Source organism: Leucoraja erinacea, chromosome 14, assembly GCF_028641065.1.
Source record: "Leucoraja erinacea ecotype New England chromosome 14, Leri_hhj_1, whole genome shotgun sequence".
NCBI classification, from domain to species: Eukaryota; Metazoa; Chordata; class Chondrichthyes; order Rajiformes; family Rajidae; genus Leucoraja; species Leucoraja erinaceus.
The window spans coordinates 50,676,969-50,697,478 of NC_073390.1; the positions used below are offsets into that span (position 1 = coordinate 50,676,969).

At 40.7% G+C, this 20,510-nt stretch overlaps 1 protein-coding gene across 2 annotated transcripts in view; it reads left to right on the top strand.

Moving 5' to 3' along the window:
• pax3b (paired box 3b) overlaps nt 1-20,249 on the top strand; it is a 108,605-nt gene extending 88,356 nt beyond the window's left edge. For both annotated transcript variants that reach the window (XM_055646412.1, XM_055646413.1), the window contains exon 8: nt 16,268-20,249. In XM_055646412.1, the coding sequence (XP_055502387.1) occupies nt 16,268-16,621 (354 nt within the window). In that variant the 3' untranslated portion in view covers nt 16,622-20,249. The remainder of the gene's footprint in view (nt 1-16,267) is intronic.
• The last annotated feature ends 261 nt before the right edge of the window (nt 20,250-20,510 follow it).

Sequence of the window (20,510 nt, forward strand, 5' to 3'; positions counted from 1 at the left end):
CCAGCCACGGGACTAAAATAAAAGCTGCATTTTCATAAATAAACTGAAAAATAATTCTTACTTTATTATCCACGGAGTTTTGAAATAGTTGTTAAAAGCACAACAATGCCTCCACATAAAACAGATTTTACAATGCGTCTTTGCGTTGAAGAGTAATAATGTTATTTAGGCTATTTTAAAGCCATGCTGCCTTGGTATTGTGACAGGTCTAATTTCAACCACTAAGGACATCGAGTGGTGTTGTGACAATGGTGATTTATCTCATTCTGTCCTTCTGGACCTGGTTAAAGCTTTTCACAAGATTGACTGCACCTTCCGTTATATAAGATTATGGGAGTCAGAGAAAGGCTAGACAGTCAGAACCTTTATCCCAGGATGGAAATACCAAATAGTAGAGGGCGTAGCTTTAAGGTAAGAGGAGCAACATTTGAACGAGATGTGCGGAGCAATTTTTTTACACAGAGGGTGGTGACTGCTTGGAACATGCTGCGTGGGATTATGGTTGAGGCAGATACGATTGTGGCATTTAAGAGACTTTTGGATATGCAGGGAATGGAGGGATATGGATTATGTGCAGGTAGATAAGAGTTGGTCTTGGCATCATGTTTAGCACGGATGTTGTGGACCAAGGGGGCTGTTGCTGTGCTGTACTGTTCTATGTTCTATGTTCCACCTCCATTGCACCTTCACCAATGTCTAGATGATTGGGGTCACACTCACTTCTTATAGTCCATTCATTGACAGAGAATCGCCAGCAGTGCCTCCTCTCTCTGCTACTACTTTTTTCCCTCTGCTCTTCTCAAATATCTATTCTCAGCTTCTTCCCTGCATTTAGTGAGGGAGGAGCTGGATGTAATCACTATCAATAGGAAAATTATATTTGGTATATTGATGACATTGAAGATAGATATATTACCAGGTGTGCAGGAAAGAACTGCAGATGCAGTTTTAAATCGAAAGTAGATACAAAATGTCTGAAGAAGGGTCTCGACCCGAAACGTCACCCATACCTTCTCTCCAGAGATGTTGCCTGTCCCGATGTATTACCAGGGTTTGTGACTCATGAGTATCTAAACAAAATGGCTCAAGAAATAATGAATACATTGTTGATTGTCTTTCAACATTCTATGAACTATGGTACCATTTCTATGGATTGGAGGGCAGTGAATGTTAGCTTGCTTGCCTTAAAAAAAATAGGAGGGAGAGGGAAAGCAGGGAATTACCTGTATAGACTGGTTAGTCCGTCATTGGTAGCCGGGAAAATAGTGGCAAGGCTGACTTACAAAAAGGAAATCATAGTTGATACACTTAATGGATTTCCCAGTATATAACAATTAGAATAAATGGAGGAGAACCAGTGGACGTGATATATTTGGATGTTCATACGGTTCCACATAGAAGATTACTGTGCAACATTAAAGCATATGGAATCGGAGATAAAATACTGGCATGGACAGAGAACTGGTTCATGCACAGGAAATAAGGAGGAACTATTAACATTGAATCCTCCAATTTTCGGGAATTAACCTACAAACAACCTAACCTCTCAACCCTTTTTTTCCCTCTCCTCTTCCCAGAGTCCCATCAGGATATGGACCAATTCCTCCAGGTGCAAATTATTTAAATTTTCTTGCATTGACGGGCCTCATTTTCTCTTCTCTTCACAAGTCTTAGGTCGGCACGGTGGGGCAGCACCAGAGACCTGGGTTCGATCCTGGCCACGGGTGCTGTCTGCACAGATTTTGTGCATTCTCCCTGTGACTGGGTGGGTTTTCCCTGGGAGCACTGGTTTCCCCCCACACTCCAAAGACGTACAGGCCTATAGGTTACTTGGCTTCGGTAAAGATTGTAACTTGTCCCGTGAGTGTGTAGGATAGTCCGTGTATAGGGGGATCACTGGCTGGCGTGGACTCGGTCGGCCGAAGGACCTATTTCCGCGCTGTATCTCTAAACTAAACTAAACTAAACAAGTCTGTGGTCATCCAAAATCTCTTTTGCTTGTGAATTAACACTCATCAAACCTTTGCTAGTTGACCCAAACTAATTTAAGATTATTATTTTCATCATTCTTTTCCAATCCTTCAATGGGCTCACCTCCCCCTTTCTCTGTAAGTTCCTTGTATTCTAAAGCTCCTTAGATATCTGAACACCTCATCATCTGACTTCCTAATCATCCTTGAATTTAATCATTCTGCCACTGGTGGCCTGTCTTCAGTTCCCAAGACACAGAAGGCTAGAATTTCATTTCCAAATCCCTTTGTCTGTTAAGAAATCTCAACAGTGGATTTGTTCGTCTGCCAAAATATCTCCATCTGTAGCCCACTGTCGATATTTGTGTTTGATGACGCTAGGGTAAAGTGCCTTGGGATGTTTCTGCCATGTTTAAATATATTTTGTTTGAATATAAGTTAATGGTCTTTTTAATTCACACATAATAAAGCATGATATTTTACAGTGAGAACATTTCACAATGTAAGTTGTTTTAAGTTATTCTGTTGGAGAGCAGCAGGGGAACATTAAATCCCTGGTAGCAATTTGGAGGTGTAGATTAGTTTAGAGATATAACATGGAAACAGGCTCTTCGACCCACCGAGTCCGCGCCGACCAGCGATCCCCGCACACTAACACTATCTGGTACACACAAGGGATCATTTACAATTATACCAAGCCAATTAACCTGTACTTGTTTGGTGTATTGGAGGAAACCAGAGATCCCGGAGAAAACCCACGCAGTTCACAGGGAAAACGTACAAACGCTGCACAGACAAGCACCCACAGGCAGGATCGAACCTGGGTCTCTGGCGCTGTAAGGAAGCAACTCTACCGCTGCGCCACCATGCCGTGCTCAGATTCAGATTCAATTTAATTGTCATTGTCAGTGTACAGTACAGAGACAACGAAATGCATTAGACAACGAAATGCTCTGCGTTAAAATACGTCTTTATGAAATTCCTATAACTTTTGATTTCTTTGAGCAATAACGGTGACCATCTGATGGCATTTCTATCTTTGCCACTGCACGATGTTGAAGTGGACATGCAGAGTTAAGCCTGTCTGATGACTGCTATGTTCATAGACTTCTGGTGATCAAAGCACATTCCTAAGGCGCTGACTTTTATATAGTGCACATACATTGTAACAAATGATTTCCAAGCTGCTGCATCTCAGATAGAAATGGGAGCAAGATGTTATGCGGTTCTGTTATCGACAAGCAATAATACTGCAAATTAATAATCAGGCTCAAAATGCATCTTACAAATTAAAATGTATAAGGCCCAAAACGTTGTCTATTCCATTTAGGGAAGCGAGCAGGATTGACTGTGCACATGCACATTTGAGGTGTGTGTCACCTGGACACCATATTGCTGATGGCATTAGCATTTGCACAACTAATGCCTGGCAGAGGTTTGTGGAGCGGACAGCTGATGCTCATCTGCACGCAATGTGATTTGGACAAAGGAACTGCAGATGCTGGTTTATACCGAAGATAGACACCAGGTGTGGGAGTAATTCAGCAGATCAGGCAGCATCTCTGGAGAAAAGGGTGGGGTGACGTTTCGGGTCTTTTTATTTTAGTTTAGAGATACAGCGCGGAAGCAGGCCCTTCGGCCCACTGAGTCTGCGCCGACCAGCCATCTCCACACACTAACACAATCCTACACAGACTAGGGATCATTTGCAATTTTACCAAAGCCAATTAACTATAAACCAACGATTCTGGAGTGTGGGAGGAAACTGGAGAATCCTGAGCATTGGGGATGTGCAAAGATTGTGTGGTGGTGGGGGGGGGATTCAGTCTACCCCAAGAATCCCCCATTAATCTAAGTCCGCCCTCAGAACAGAGCCAGCCTTCCTGATGAGTTTGTTAATCCTGTTGTTGTCTGCGGCCTTCACCCTGCTGCCTCAGCACATGACAGTGAAGAAGATGGCACTGGCTACCACCGATTGGTAAAACATCTGCAGCATCTCACTGCAGATGTTGAACGAGCAGAGCCGTCTCAAAAAGTACAGCCGGCTCTGTCCCTTCTTGTACAGGGCCTCAGCGTTGCTGGACCAGTCCAGTTTACTGTCCAGGTACACACCAAGGTATTTGTACTCCCTGGTAAACTGCACATCCACACCATTGATGGCGACTGGGGACAGGGGTGTTTCTCTCCTCCCAAAGTCCACCACTAACTCCTTAGTCTTGTCAGTGTTGAGTTGCAGGTGATTCAGCCCACACCACGCAACAAAGTCGTTGACTACAGTACACCTCTGTATTCAGCTTCCCTCCGCTCACTGATGCAGCCCACAATTGCAGGGTCATCCGAAAACGTCTGCAGGTGGCAGGAGTTGTATCTGAAGTCAGAGGTGTGGATGGTGAACAAGAAGGGAGAGAGGAACATCCCGTGGGGCCCCTGTGTTGCTCACTACTATGTCTGAGACACGGTTCTGTAGCCTGGCAATATTGTGGTCGTTCAGTCAGTAAGTTGGTGATCTAGGACACTGATAGAGCATCCACCCGTATCTTTGTCAGTTTGCTCCCTAGCTGTGCAGGCCTCATGGTGTTAAAAGCACTGGAGAAGTTAAAACCAAAACATGACTTTCACACTGCTTCCCGGCTTATCCAGGTGAGCATAGGAATGATGGAACAGGTGGATGAAGGTCTCCTCAACAGCCCAACTTTGTTTGGTAAACAAACTGCAGGGGGTCTAGGTAGGGTTTAACTAGGGGTCGCAGGTCAGTGAGCACCAGCCTCTACAGGGACGTTGTGATGTGTGAAGTCAGCATCACCGGTCTGTAGTCATTGGAGGAGCTGGGATGCGTCTACTTTGTTACAAGAACCAGGCAGGATGTCTTCCACATCACAGGAACCCACTCCAGGCTCAGGTTGGAGATGTGCTGGAATACTCCGCACAACTAGCTGGCACGCGCTTTGAGCTCCCTAGGACTGACCCCATGGGGACCCGTGTTTGAACTCTGTACAGACAACACCCGTAGTCAGGATCGAACCCGGGACCCTGGCGCTGCAAGGCAGCAACTCTACCGTTGTACCACTGTGTTGCCTGGGTCGGAATCCTTGCTGGACAGCTATCTGATCCTCCACTGCAGTTCTCAGATGCCAGGTTGTTGCTGCATATACTGTCCGGGAAGAGCAGTCATTTCACTGTTGTCACTGGAATCAAACTTCATGTTTGGATCAAGGCTGCAAAATGATTAGCTGACTAGACACAAAAAGCTGGAGTGACTCAGCAGATCAGACGGCATCTCTTGGGAAAAGGAACAGGTGATGTTCCTAGTCGAGACCCTTCTTCAGATTAATCGGTGACAATTGTTGGTAGTTGTAGGTTTGGAGAGCAGTAAATTGTGCAGCGTTTAAGATAATGGTCCATTCGTGAAAAACTGTCCATTTAAGAAACATTTTGTTGATCTGGAGCAAATAAATGAAGCTATTGACTTTCCTTTGCCAATGTTTTCAAGCCTTTGAGTTGTGGCACTGTCTTCCATGAGTGTGTGCAGCCATTTGAATGTGTTCCTGAATGACTGTGGTCCTTCAGAGATACAGACCAACTTCCCCATTTTCCACTTTCTTCATCAGATGCCTGCCACTATCCACACCAGTTGTGGGGCACCTTTCATATGAAGTACAGGTTAAGTTCAGATGACGATAGACACAAAATGTTGGAGTAACTCAGCATGCCAGGCAGCATCTCTGGGGAAAAGGAATAGCATGATGCTTCGGGTCGAGACCCTTCCTCGGACGGAGAGTCAGGTGAGAGGGAAACTAGAGGTATGAAAAGGTTCAGAACAAATCAGAGGCAGCACCGATGACCAAGGAAAAGTGGAGCCCACAATGGTCCATTGTCAGCTGCAGATATTACAGAGGTAATAACGAAGGCAAAGGCTGAGTTTAACTAGAGTCAGTAGGAATTGATATTGGGCTCTCTATACACGTATAAAATTAATGAACTGTGCACTCAGCATCAAACAGCAAGCATGAGGAACACAAGGTTGGCGCACTGCCGTCATTCATGTCAACTGGCACTGTTCAATCGCCCAGCCCCATCCCTGTATCCATTTTAAAGTGTGAGTGAGTGTCGACATCAAACACAGCCCCAGGCTGTGTTAGGCAGAATTATGAACCATTTGGCATTTAAATATTTGTTGTATACCACGTTCTGTGTCAAAGATCATTGCATTTCATCTCATGCTACAATAGCGATAATTCTTTTCTCATTAATATACCTGAATAATGTACATCATGCAGTTCTGTGATTCCGTTCAGCATGTGACCGAATCACATCATAAAAATTATTAGCTTTACGAAAAAAATCTGCGGTTCAATTGCCGTAAAATTGAAAACCAATGCAGCCTTTAGACCATTCAGTCGGATTCAGTTTCGTTCTAAATTACGCTCTGAGTTTATAAATTCATCTCAGTGCTCACTACCACGATAAATGAGTTTTTGTTGTTCTAACTTTCTTCCCAGTGAACATTAGTCTATGAAATAAAATTGTGCTTTTTTAGTAATCTCATCTGAGAAGGGTCAAGGGGTCAAAAATGTTGGGAAGACTCTTTCTCCGAGGGAAACATTAATGGCCGCACTGTTGACTGGATGCTTACTGCCTACGCTGTGATTTTTGGAAGAATCCAAGCAGAACATAGTCAATTCTCTGCTAAATTCATTTTTTACACTTGGCCATTCAGTGAATCCTCTCTTTACTGATGGAAAAAACCTGGTACCAAGGAGCTGGGGCTGGATGCCCTAGACTAGTCCCACTTGTATTCAGTACTTGCGGTATGATTTGGTGCAGACTAGTTCTGCCCTTCCTGTAACTCCAAGCTTTAAGTGAGGAGGTCACATTGAAATACCTTAACTGACACCCTGTAGCTCCAGGCTACTTTCTTGTTCTTGTTCTCAAAGAACCATGCAGAAATTACTAAAATCTAATTATTTTGCTGTTAATCAACTGCAGGTTGATTCCTGCAGCGTTCTTATCAGCATTAAACCACTTGGGGCAGAGAACATTATTCAATAGGCATTTAAGGATTTCTCGCAAAAAGTTCTAAAAAAATTGATTCTCCGCGTTTTTATGCTAAAATATTATTGGAAATCAATACAAGCTGTGAAATTGTTCTATATCAGTGTCCATCTGAAAAGGCTATCATTGGTAGATGTGGAAATTGTGATAAAATTGCATCGACTTGCTAAAAACACGTATTTAATCCGAACAATTTTCAAGATCAGATTGGATAAGATTCTGCCCGAAAACTCGGAAATAAATGTGCAAAATAATCTTTGATTTGCTTTCCCCAAGCAAAAATCTTGTAAAGTTTGATGTTTCTAAAATGAGTGAAGTTTCTAAAATTATTTAACTTGTTAAACAAAAAATAGCAATTTAGTTCGTAATTTGTTTCAACAATTGAAAAAAATGGTGAAAATTCTTTCAACGTAAATGTTAATTTTGACAAACAACACTTTAACTTTTTCTATTTTCTTCCCAAAATCATGTTATAATTCCCCAGATGCTATTCATTCTGCAATGGCTTATGCTATGCTCTATGCATGTGAGCATGTGAATATTAATAATGATTTGATTTTTTTGTAAGTTTACAGATGTGTTGTATCCTATACTTAACGATAGTCAAAGATATGAATTTTCCATTGGTAGTCAATAAATATTGGTTGGGATCCTGACAAGGTACCTACGTTGGAAAGGGTACAGAGAAGGTTTACAAGGGAGGATGTTGCCAGGAATCGAGGACCAGAGCTATAGGGAGAAGTAGAGCAGGCTAGGGCTTAATTCCTTGGAGCGCAGGAGGATGAGGTAGAGGTGACTTTGTAGAGGTGTATAAAATCATGAGGGAATCAGAAATGGCAAATGCATAGTCTTTTATCCAGAGTAGGAGAATGAAGAACCAGATTTGTGAGGGGGGAAATAATTAATTGCAACCTGAGGAGCAACTTTTGTTGCACAAAGGGTAGTGGGATAAGGAGGTAGTTGAGGCAGGTACTATCACAATGTTTAAAAGACAATTGGACATGTACTTGGATAGGATAGGTTTAGAGGGATTTGGGCTCAATGCAGGCAGGTGGGACTAGTGTAGATGTGTCATGAGGGCCTGTTTCCACACTGCATGACTCTATGACTGCATGACATGTCCTACACACTGTTCCCCACATCTTTGTCAATTTCAGTGACACAGGGAACAAATATATTGCACAGCTGCCCTGTTGCTGTCACACTACAGGATGTATTACTGATCCATTCTTTCAAGTTTGAGAATGTCCTATCGATCCATTGAGCCAATATTGGGACAAGAAAACATCGGGAGATCAAGCTGGGATTTTGCAGCAATAATACTGACACTATTCCCTGAAATAGATACCAATATCTGCATTAAATCAATGATAATCCAAAGATTATCATAGCTTTAGTCCTTCTCCACATGCTATGCTCTGTTCAGCTTTCAACAGAATGAAAGAAAATGAGTTTAATTGATGTAAACTTATGTATGAGACTTGTTTTAACATACAGTCCATTGTTGCATGAGGTCCAATTGATTTTGCAGTCGTTTAGCAAACTCCTCACCCTTATAAACTGATTGTTAGTTTAGTTTAGTTTAGAGATACAAGGTGGAAAGATGCCTTCTCTACCATTGAGTCCACGGTGAAGAATGATCACCCGTACACTAGCTCTAACCCTCACACCAGTGACAATTTACCCAAGCCAATTAACCAACAAACTTCGGAATGTGGGAGGAAACCAGAGCACCCAGAGAAAACCCACGCAGTCACAGGGAGTACGTGCAAACTCCGTATGGACAGCATTCGTGGCCAGGATCAAACTAGGGTCACTGGCGCTGGAAGGCAGCAACCCCACTGCTCTGCCACTGTGCTGCCAATACATTTTATGAATGTTGATTAAAACCCCCCACATAAATGTTACAAAATATAATTGAGTTTAAAATAAGAAACCAAATAACTACTGTTAATTTATGAGAGCATGGAGGTTATTTTTGAAATACATACAATCCCAAACCATATCAAACTACGCCATGTACTGCATATATTTCTGGTCTACATATTACAGGAAATATGCTATTGGATCAATGTGGGCATGGAGGAAATTTAGAAAAATTTGCCAGGGCTGGAAAAAGATAGCTATTGGAGAGATTGGATGAGCTAAGTTGCTTGCTTTAATAATAATAAGCCTTTATTATCATTGTACTTAGACATTCAGAGTGCTACTCCTGATCAGTGCAACCAAAACAAGTCCAAACAAGACAAAGTCACAGCTAATGGGAGGGTAGTGTCTTGTGTTCTGTGTCTTGTGTCTACTGTTTGTGGGTAAGTGTGTCTGTTTAGTGTTCAGCCATGAGCGAATGGCGGTGCGGGCTCGACGGACCTGGTGGTCTACTCTCGCACCTACTTTCTATGTTTCTATGTTTCTAATGCATTCAATACGTTATTTTGCACTGGGAGAATATTACACTTTACATTTAGTAAATTAAAGGATTTAAAAAAAGAGGAAACATTAACTGAGTGATCTGTTTGATAGTGGAATTATAATGGATAATTATAATGGGTAAGCTAAGTTGCTTGCTTTGGAAGAGTGGTGGCTGGGAGAAGACTTTGGTAGGTTAAATAACAAGGTCTTGGTAGGTTAAATAATAAGGACATCTTTCTCTTGATTGTAGGATAAAAATCTAATCTTTAAATAATTGGTTATAAGATTAGAAGGAGATAATTAAAACTTCCACACCATGACATTACTCGGGTTGTATAACACACTGCCCAAGGGGGAAGCAGAGGCAGAGACATATTTAAACAGGTCTTGAGTGTATATTTACAGAGTTCTGACCTACGCGATGAAGATGAGATTAAGTTTGATAGCTCTTTGTGCAGTTAGGAATGGCAGATGCTGGTTTACACCAAAGATAGACACAAAATGCTGCAATAACTGCGGGTCAGGCAGTATCTCTGCTGAAAAGGAATAGGTGACATTTTGGGTCGGGACCCTCCTTCAGACTGAAGGGCCTGTCCCTCTTGGCGCTTTTTTCGGCGACTGCCGGCATCATTGACTGACGTATATCATGTGACGCGCGGTGCTTTTTCAAGTGTCGCAACCACTTTTTTGTCTCCGCTGGATTTTGAAATGTTCAAAATCTTTTGCTGACACTGATATGATGCCGGCAAAACCAACAAGTGGGACAGGCAATTGAGTCTCAAGAAATCTTCAGAGTCTGAAGACAGGTCTCGACATGAAACACCACCTATCCCTTATCTCCAGAGTTGCTGCCTGGCCTGCTGAGTTACTCGAGCTTTTTGTGTCTATTTTGGATAGGTTTTCATTGAGGTTATCAAGGGCTGAATGTCCTCCATCTATGTTGTACCTTTATTATGACTATGGTATTTTATCATTACCATAATCATTTGGGTATTAACTTTAATTAGTACACTGTAAAATGTTTAATAGGTTAATTACAAACAGTTTTTTCTCTTATTTGTAAATGTTTTAAAATGTAATTGCCAATTCATCTTGTTCAATGGCATCACAACTGTTGGAGATCTGTTAAAATGATTGCCGCTAACATCAGAAACAGGAAATCCATGCCTCAAATGCTGCTAAATCTTTGTGGACAAAGTCAACAGAGCCTATTTCCTTCGCTCCACATCAGTCTGGAGAAGGGTTTTGGCCCGAAATGTTGCCTATTTCCTTCGCTCCACATCAGTCTGAAGAAGGGTTTCGGCCCAAAATGTTGCCTATTTCCTTCGCTCCATAGGTGCTGCTGCACCCGCTGAGTTTCTCCAGCATTTTTGTGTACCTTCGATTTTCCAGCATCTGCAGTTCCTTCTTAAACAAAGACCTGTTGCTTTGCTGTTCTGCTGAAGGATCTGACTGTCCCAATGCAGGGTCTGCAAAAGTCTAGCATACTGATACAACAAGTTTAGTTTTGTTTTGGTATAGAGATACAGTGCGGAAATAGGCCCTTCGGCCCACCGAGTCAGTACCAGCCAGCGATCCCTGGACAAGTAAATAGGAAAGCTAAGGGAATATGATTGTTTATTTCCAGGGGGAATTAAATACTAAAGTATGAAGGTTATGTCTATTATATAGTACAATGGTTGGCACAGTGGTGGAGTTGCAGCCTTACAGTGCCACAGACCCGGGTTCGATCCTGACTAAGGGTCCTGTTTGTACAGAGATTGCATGTTCTCCCTGTGACCACGTGGGTTTTCTCCGGATTGTGCAGTTCCCTCCCACATTACAAAGAAGTGCAGGTTTGTGGGTTAATTGGCTTTGGCAAAGTTGTAAATTGTCCCTAGTGTGTCGGATAGTGCTGGTGTACGGGAGATCATTAATCGGCATGGACTCGGTGGGCTGAAGGGCCTGTTTCTGCGCTGTATCTCTAGAGTCTAAAGTAAAGTCTAAGTGGTGAGTCCCGGTCTAAATTACTAAGTGCAGGATTGATCTCCTTCATAAATTAAGTGTGTTAATGTTTTGAATGAAATTTAGAGAAGTCACTCATTTAGGGCAGATTTATTTTTCTCACCAAGCCTCATGGGCCTTTGAAACTCTTTTCTGCAGAGAATGATGGGAGGAGTATCAAAAGATGTTTAAAGGCAGATGCTTACAGATATTTGGTAAACAAGGATATGTGAGGTTACTGTGAATGGACAGGAATATAGAATGTAGACTTGAGGCTACAATCAAGTCAGCTATGATATTAAATAGCAGGGCAGGCTTTAAGGCCCAGTTCAGTTTAGTTTAGTGACAAAAAAGCTTTTGTTGCATGCTATCCAGTCAGCGGAAGGACAATATATGATTACAAGCAAGCCATTTACAGTGTATAGGTAGATACATGATAACGGAATTATGTTTAATGCAACGTAAAGCCTGTAAAGTCAGGATGGTCCGAGCGTCATCAATTAGGTAGATAGTAGTCCAGTACTACTCCTAGTTGTGAAGTCTGGGCCATGAAAGTTTAAGGGTGCAAATCAGCATGAGGGAATTTAATTCCTCTTCAGGAATGAAATCTTGACTTGGGTATGGAATTCCTACTGGAAAAATCACCTTTCATTGACCGATATTTTAGGTATCTGGAATCTAAATGTGACACTTAAATGCCCCTGTGAGTACGAAAGTTTCCAATTTTATCTGCTTAATCCTCCGAAAACTATATGTGGTTAATCCTGTATCAAAACTGTGCCTGGAGGGATCTGCAAAATTGAAAGGTTCAATCAATTTTGTGTGTAAACGTATGATATTATGCGACATATCTTTTTATATTTGGTCATCTGAATGATCCGAGTTTAGCATGATGACTGAGCAATATTTGAAGTAACTGAATCTGGAGTTAGTAGAAAGGAAATTGTAATTTATTTTCTTTTTGCCTTCCTTCAAATTAGTTACCATGCAAATGATTACAATTGAAAACGTTCTGACAATGTGCAATTTAAATGCTCAGGAGACAAAATTGGTCATTTAGACTGGAGGACTGGAAGTAATAAACTCACAACTGCAAAATTACAAGAACATATATTTTTCCTGCCGATTTTCTCTTTTCTAAAACTGCCAAAGAACAATTAGCACTTAATAAATTACATTGATGGACATTTAAGGTCATACTCTGATATTTTCTGAGGAACAGGAAACTTTAAAATATTTAATCCTTTCCCTGGCATTCCTCCAAACATATTAAGGTTTTGCCTGCGGGTGGGTTTATACAATTGAAAGAATACCATGACGCCTTAAGTTATAGAAATATTAAGTAGAATGTGTATCAAGTTCCTCTTGGAAAAAAAGTAGCTTTGTCCCCTCATAACGAAAAAAACATTGCCAATTAAAATTATTTTTGTGAGGATTTCACCTTTTCACTGTTACCTGATCTCAAAATTAGTCCAGAGATGTGAATTGTCTTTGACAAGAAATTGCTCTTCAGTGAAGTATCCTATATCTGCTTATAAACTGGGGCTAAATTTACTTTTGATTGGTGCTTTTTAGGAAGATGAAATTGTGCAAATTTAATTAAAAATCATGCATTATAACGGAACATAAAATCAACAGTGAAATTTGTCGGAACTGGCAATACCTTGTTTTCCTTTTGTGTATCTGAAAGAAAGAGCATTTGTAAAAAAAAGTTACATTGTTCATTCTGTATATGACCATTCTAATGTTAGCAACTTACATGACAGAAATTGCACTTGAATGCAATTCAAATATATCATCCAGCAATCTTTATTAAAGCATATCTGTAAAATATAGAGACCTTAAATGAAGTGGCGATTCTGTCGGCATTCTGTCAGCTGAAGATGTGGAAGGGTCAGAGTTGAGTGTAGTTTAGTTTAACGATACAGCGCGGAAACAGGCCCTTCGGCCCATCGAGTCCACGCTGACCCATTCACACCAGTTCCCTGTTATCCCATAGAATGTAAGCAGGTTGAGGGCTATGCTGTGGAGATGTCAAATGGACAGGATTGCTGGGGCTCTGTGCTTGTTCTAGTCCTTCCTTTGTGCTTGTGTCCAAAGCTTCTACATCCTTGCACAGTAACTGGGAGACCTGTCTCACTCAGTAGTAACCACTTTCATTTTTTTGTATACTCCACAGAATATGAGGAAATTCATGCATGAACAATTTTTCTTGTTCTATTAATGCCTGTTTTGAACTGGGCTGGGTTTCTCCCAACCTCTCTCTGTAGAACTGAGGCAGAGTTCTACCTACTGCTCTAAACTCACATAGTCATGGCCCATTTCATGGCCATGGCCCTTTACAAGGGAAACAAACCTCTCCGCTGACTCTCAATCTGAAGAAGGGTCTTGACCCGAAACATCATCCATTCCTTTTCTCCAGACATTCTGCCTCACCAGCTGAGTTACTCCAGCTTTTTGTGTCTTATCTTCTATGAAAGTTCTATCTTTCTCTCTTAACCCCATTCTTCTGCTTTCACCCCATACTAATTAATCGTACAATCAAATGTGATCATAGATTTGGTCAGGCTAAGTCTATGTTCAGCGTAAGCCAGCATCTGCAGTTCCTTCTTAAAAAAAGAAAAAGGAAGCTATTTAAGAGAAGCGCGAAGGCTCTGGAGACGCCCGAGATTAGTTTCAGCAGGTAGGGAGGGGAATGGGCTATAGTGTATCAGGACTGGACCTACTCCCTTTGTGAGGAAATCTTTGATCTCAGGACTAGTACTCCAGCGGTAAATACTGTGGCTGTTTGCGGTATTGTTGGGAAGCAGCTAATTCAAGTTGGTAAGTAGGAGGCAGTTACATCTGGAACTCAGGGCTTGCCTTTATTGGTTTCAATATCAAATGAGCAGGGGAATTGCAACAAGTGGTAGTCAAATTGATGGTTGGCAGGGAAAGGGAACCTTGGTTGCAGTGGATAGGCAGCATTAAGCTTTATAGGCTGATTTGAAGTAGGAGAATTGAGGTCAATCATTTATTTTATTCCAGTCCAGAAATTAATTATAGAGAATTGATTAGAACGAGGGTCAAGGGTTATGGGGAGAAGGCAGGAAAATTGGATTAGGAGGCAGCAATCAGCCATGATTGAATGGCGGAGTAGACTGGATGGGTCAAATGGCCTAATTCTACCCCTATAACATGTGAACGTGAACATAGATAGGTGACGTTTTGGGTAGGACCCTTCTTCAGACATCTGCCGTCTTAACCCAAAACCAATCCAAGTTCTCCAGAGATGCTGCCTGATCTACTGAGTTACACCAGCACTTTGCGTTGATCTTTTGTTCCTATTAAATGTCATGCAGATATTCTTCGCTGCGTGAGTGGTGAGGTAAATTGGCAGCACGTGGCAGAACAACAAATGTATTTTGATGGTCTGATCCTGCAACAATCTGGGCCTTATAAAACATAGAACAGTTTAGAGTTTGGAGAGACAACATGAAAACAGGCCCTTTGGCCCATCGAGTCCATGCTGACCATTGATCCACACTATTCCCGTGTTCTCCCACTTTCCCATCATTCTCTACACATTAGAGTCAACTCCTATAACTTGGGAACTCATGAGATGGAAGGAACACAAAAGGACATACATTTCTGGAGTAACTCAACATGTCAGGCAGCACCTCTGGAGAACATGGATAGTTCATGTTTTGTGTCGGGACCCTTCTTCAAAAATAAATTTGTAATTCTTCCACTTCATGCTGTGCAAGGAAATCATTAACTTTATGTTTTAAATCAACAGATATTATTCCACTCCTCAGAGGTTTATTCCCCAGAGGCTTGCAGTGTTCATTGTGGAGAAATTATGCCACAGAAATGGTTGCCCTGCAGTTTGTTTCATTTATTAATCATCTCTTTGTGTTCTTTTCTCTTCCTTTGACTTGTAAATTAAACATTGGATTGAAAGCATACTTCTGCATTTAGAGATACAGCGCAGAAAGAGGTCCTTTGACCCACCAAGTCCGCAACGATCAGCGACCCCCACACGTTAACACTATCCTACAAACCCTGGGGACAATTTACATTTACACCAAGCCAATTAACCTACAAGCCTGTATGTGTTTGGAGTGTGGAAGGAAACTGAAAATCTCGGAGAAAACCCACCCAGGTCACAGGGCGATCGTGCAAACTCCGTACAGACAGCACCCATAGTCAGGATCGAACCTGGGTCTCTAAGGCAGCAACTCGATCGCTGCACCACCCTGATGTACTCCATTGCTCAATTCACAAAGAATGCCCAACGAGGTTGCACCATTCCATATTTGGGATCACAATCCATTAAACCATAGAACCATATAACAATTACAGCACGGAAACAGGCCATCTCGGCCCTTCAAGTCCGTGCCGGACACTTATTTTCCCTTAGTCCCATCTACCTGCACTCAGACCATAACCCTCCATTCCTTTCCCGTCCATATACCTATCCAATTTATTTTTAAATGACAAAATCAAACCTGCCTCCACCACTTCCACTGGAAGCTCATTCCACACCGCTACCACTCTCTGAGTAAAGAAGTTCCCCCTCATGTTACCCCTAAACTTCTGTCCCTTAATTCTCAAGTCATGTCCTCTTGTTTGAATCTTCCCTACTCTCAATGGGAAAAGCTTATCCACGTCAACTCTGTCTATCCCTCTCATCATTTTAAAGACCTCTATCAAGTCCCCCCTTAACCTTCTGCACTCCAGAGAATAAAGACCTAATCCACTGGATCGTGATCAGTCCTAAATACCATTCGAGCTGTATTTTAACAAGATGCACATGAATAAAAATCAGTCTTGATATATTAGTAATGGTTTCATTTTGCATCTCTTCGCAGGTTATGGGACTCTTGGCTAATCCTGGCGGTGTTCCTCATCAGCCACAAAGTGACTATGCCCTGTCACCATTAACAGGAGGCTTGGAGCCATCGACTTCTGTTTCAGCCAGCTGCAGTCAAAGGCTAGACCCAATGAAACCTCTGGACAGCTTGCCCACCACCCAGTCCTATTGCCCATCAACCTACAGCTCCTCAGGTTATAGCATGGATCCAGTAGCAGGATACCAGTATGGACAATATGGGCAGAGTAAGTGCCATGTAAATCTAAGCAATACATTCAGCTATAAAAATACATATCCACCCCACCCTTCATCGATCTGTATCAAGATGTGTGACTCAGTATACAAACTTTGATTATGAATGAATTCAATACGACTTTATTGGTCTCGTATAAAATAAATAATTGCAACAGCTATTGGCTTGCCAATATTGGTTTGGCACTTAGTGCGACATCCCAGCCAAATATACAGGCAGAGCATTCAAAACATAATAAAAAGATAAATGTACATTTGGTCAACATTCATTTGACTCCGAGGAACCATTTGACTCAGAGGAACCATTTGACTCAGAGGAGAGGGTCTTTCATTAACTTAAAGACTTTGAAGGATTAATGTTATATTTCATTTGAGGAACAAAAGAAGGAGTGACGTGTTTTATACTGTGCAGTTCTGGGATCTGAAAATTCAATGTCTTGCCCTGTATTTGGATAGCAGACTACACATTGGATGTCACTACAGTCTGGCGAGGCTACAATCGGCAACTTTTTTCCCTTCAAGTTCAATTAGACTGCCAAAAATCTGTTGCCATGAAAATATTTAATCTCATGGCTGTAGTCATCTTGTCTTTAACGCAAGTAACCAGATAATACTTTATTTCTTATATTAGCTGGGCAGTAGATGTAATTAATTAATCAAGAACACTGACTGTTTAGTTATCGATAGGCTGCCCTATTATAGTTTTATTTCAGATTTCTTTTAAACAAATATTTGCATGGAGCTATACTAACAAAATCTCCCTTATAATCTTTTTATAAGTGACAGTATCTGTCTTTAGTTGGCATGCAATACAAAAGTTCAATCCGTTACTTTTCAAATGTGAATTTTCGCCGTTTTGACGTTTTTAAAACTGAATCATAATTTACTTCAGAAACACCAGTTTTATTCAACGTTATTATTGGAATTGAAATCTTTCCCCACCTCCCCCTACACGTTTTAACACACTGGTCAGTAGCATTCAGTGATATTCTGTGTATGATATATGAACAGTTGTTAAATGATTTTAAATAGACAAATCCAACAAAAAAGAATGCATGAAGGATTTGACATGAGCATATTATTCTATGTATACAGTGGAATGCCAAACTATCTTATTGCACACTGTATTATTTTTGTACTTCTGAAGGCTTAAAGATGCTGCAATTGAAATATTAGTGTTAATTAGTCAATCTTTCCTCTTATGATCACCTTCCTCCACAAATATTAAGCTAAACAAATCTGTGGTTGCAATCAGTGTTACTTGTTAATAAAAACAGAGAGATAGGACAAATGGAATGAAACTTAATTTTGGCAAGATGAGCTTTTGTCAAAAGAGATCACTGGAAATTGAGTTAGATCACTCAGATAATGGGTACAAAATACCCCGAAAAAAACATTGCAACGCACTTAGAAACTTCAGCCTATTCCTAGCAAAATGATTTTGTTGAAGGGCTGAGTTAAGGCACTCTATGTAATTATCTTTAGTGCTGTCAGCAGCATCTTGATGTGATTAATTGCCAGGACCTAATATATGCTTGCCATTTATGTAGAACCTAAGGCCAAGGTCTGTCAAGAAATGAAGCGGCCACTGGAATGTCACTATTAAAAACACATGTTCTGAGGAAGGCCAAATCAGGCATCATCTTGGACAATATTCCTGGATCCGTGTGGTGCTGTCAAACTTGTCCTAATATAAACAAAGTAACCCTCGTAGTTTTGGCAGGACATGATTAGCCTCGACAACAGTGTACCTGCCTTTGACGTGGCCCCTCGCAACGATGTTGTCACAAGAAGCATTCCTAAGGTTATTTTACTTCCATTTACAGGTGCCTTTCATTATCTGAAGCCAGATATAGCATGAGGGAAAAAAAGTCCGTAAAAGTTGAAACAACCCTTGTTCTGGATCCACGTACATAATGGGACCATGGTCCCCACGACAGTTGAATCTGTTCCCCAAAAACAAATCAACTCTTGTCTTTCTCCGATAATAGTTTTCATTTGTGATCATAGGATGAGCTGAGTTTCGGTTTAAATCGTACTTCTGTTGCCTGAGATTCAGCTCCGCTGTTTAAAGATGACGATCGATAAAATTCCTATTCAACCCCGATATTCACCCGCAATTTAAGAAATACAGCTAGCATTCAGTAACTGCCACAAACTTATGATATTCCTCAGGCATTAATTACCTACGTATAACTTGATAAAGAGTACAGTGAAAAAAAAAACTGATACAGAAGGCTTCCTATTACTGACAATTTAAGTAAGTCTTCAAATGGTCTGATCTAACAAACGGAAACAATTACACTTTAAAATGTCCTATCCATTAAAACACGACTTACAGACAGAGTATGTTGTGAGTGTTTTATAGTAGTTTACAGATCTCAGCTAATGGTAGCACAGCCCTGCGTGACAGCTATTTGTTGCATTGCTCCCCTATTTACAAGTTACCAAAGCATCAAATGATATCCATTTAGACACCATTGAATCAGTGATTCTTATTAAATTTTGACATCCTGTGTGTCGTGTGCCCAAAATGAACATTGAGGAGAGGGTTTTTTTCCCCGCATTACAGCTGTGGTACTTGAAGGAGATATCAATGATTTAAACTACATTTTCAATCTTTAAAATGTAAATGCTGATCACGAGAAACACTTGTTTCTATTCCGATAATGGATGCATTAAAATGACTCCAGCAAAGGACCAAGTGAGAGGGGAGAAGGATGTCTCTTATTCAGAAACAAATGGAGCTGTTTAAAGTTCTACAATTAGCTACAATATCTAATGTGCATTCAATGCAAAAAATAAATACAAGCAACAAACTAACTCCAGCTTTAGTGATGAAACTGCAATGTGCAATATTATGTACTTCTATATCTGCCACAGTATTTCTTGAAAGTAATGTACTGTATTCTATATTTTCTTGATATTCTTGTAATTTAATTGGTTGGTTATATAAGGTGTTTGCTGAAAGGTGTTTTGGTCATTGTTAACAATATTCAAGAACGAAACAATATACATTCCATCCATATTGTACATAAAATCCTCCACATAAAAATCTGATGCGTAGAAAAAAGTGTGTTCGTTGATATCACAGGCTGGAAAACCATATCTTATTTTAGTAAGACTAGAGGTAAGGTATGTAAAGGTAGCAGGAATTTCAAAAGCCGTGTATAAACGCACCATTACTGCTACCCTGCTAAATGTCTCAAACTTAGTGGCATTTTGGATATTGTCAAACGTTCACAGGTTTCAGAGTCGCACATTAAGTTTGATAGCTGGATGTTTATATACGTGTAGGCGTTTGTGGAAACATCTCCCCATGACTTTGTCCATGAACTTAATTATGATCACGATATCATCCTGTTTGTTACGTTGCTACATTGCAACATAGACTTTTTCTAGAGAGGTTATTATTTATTCCTATATATTCAACTATTTTAGAAATTAGCATGTATCTCATGATGTGTACATTTTTGCTTAGAATGTAGAAACAAATTAGATAATTACTGCCATTATGTACGATGATTAGATGATGTGACCTCCTCTGTCATATTCTGGTTTTAAAGGGCGCTGAAGCTGAATGGAACTGAATGGTTTGTGGTGTCTGCCATCCATCCTTCTGTTTGTCATTTGACTGCAAAATACAGCCTTGATGTAAAGATTCTCTTTCCTGTACAAACACAGTGAATATTTACTATTTATAAAAAAAATAAACAGCTAAGGAAATCAATCATTTGAATACGAGTCCCGTTTATCACATATGGTGGACAATTATCAACTTACCTACCTGAACCTCAGAAGGCAACTGTGTATGAAATGGCTACACTTCCACGACACAATCTTCACTAATGTAGTGGCTGGTAATGTTAATCACTAATTCTTCTAAGCAATTGAATGTGGCAATTCAATTCAATAACATGGCCAAAATGTAGCTCCTAGCCACAAGCGGCATCAATTATTGACACTAACTGATTTGTATCACTTGTTAA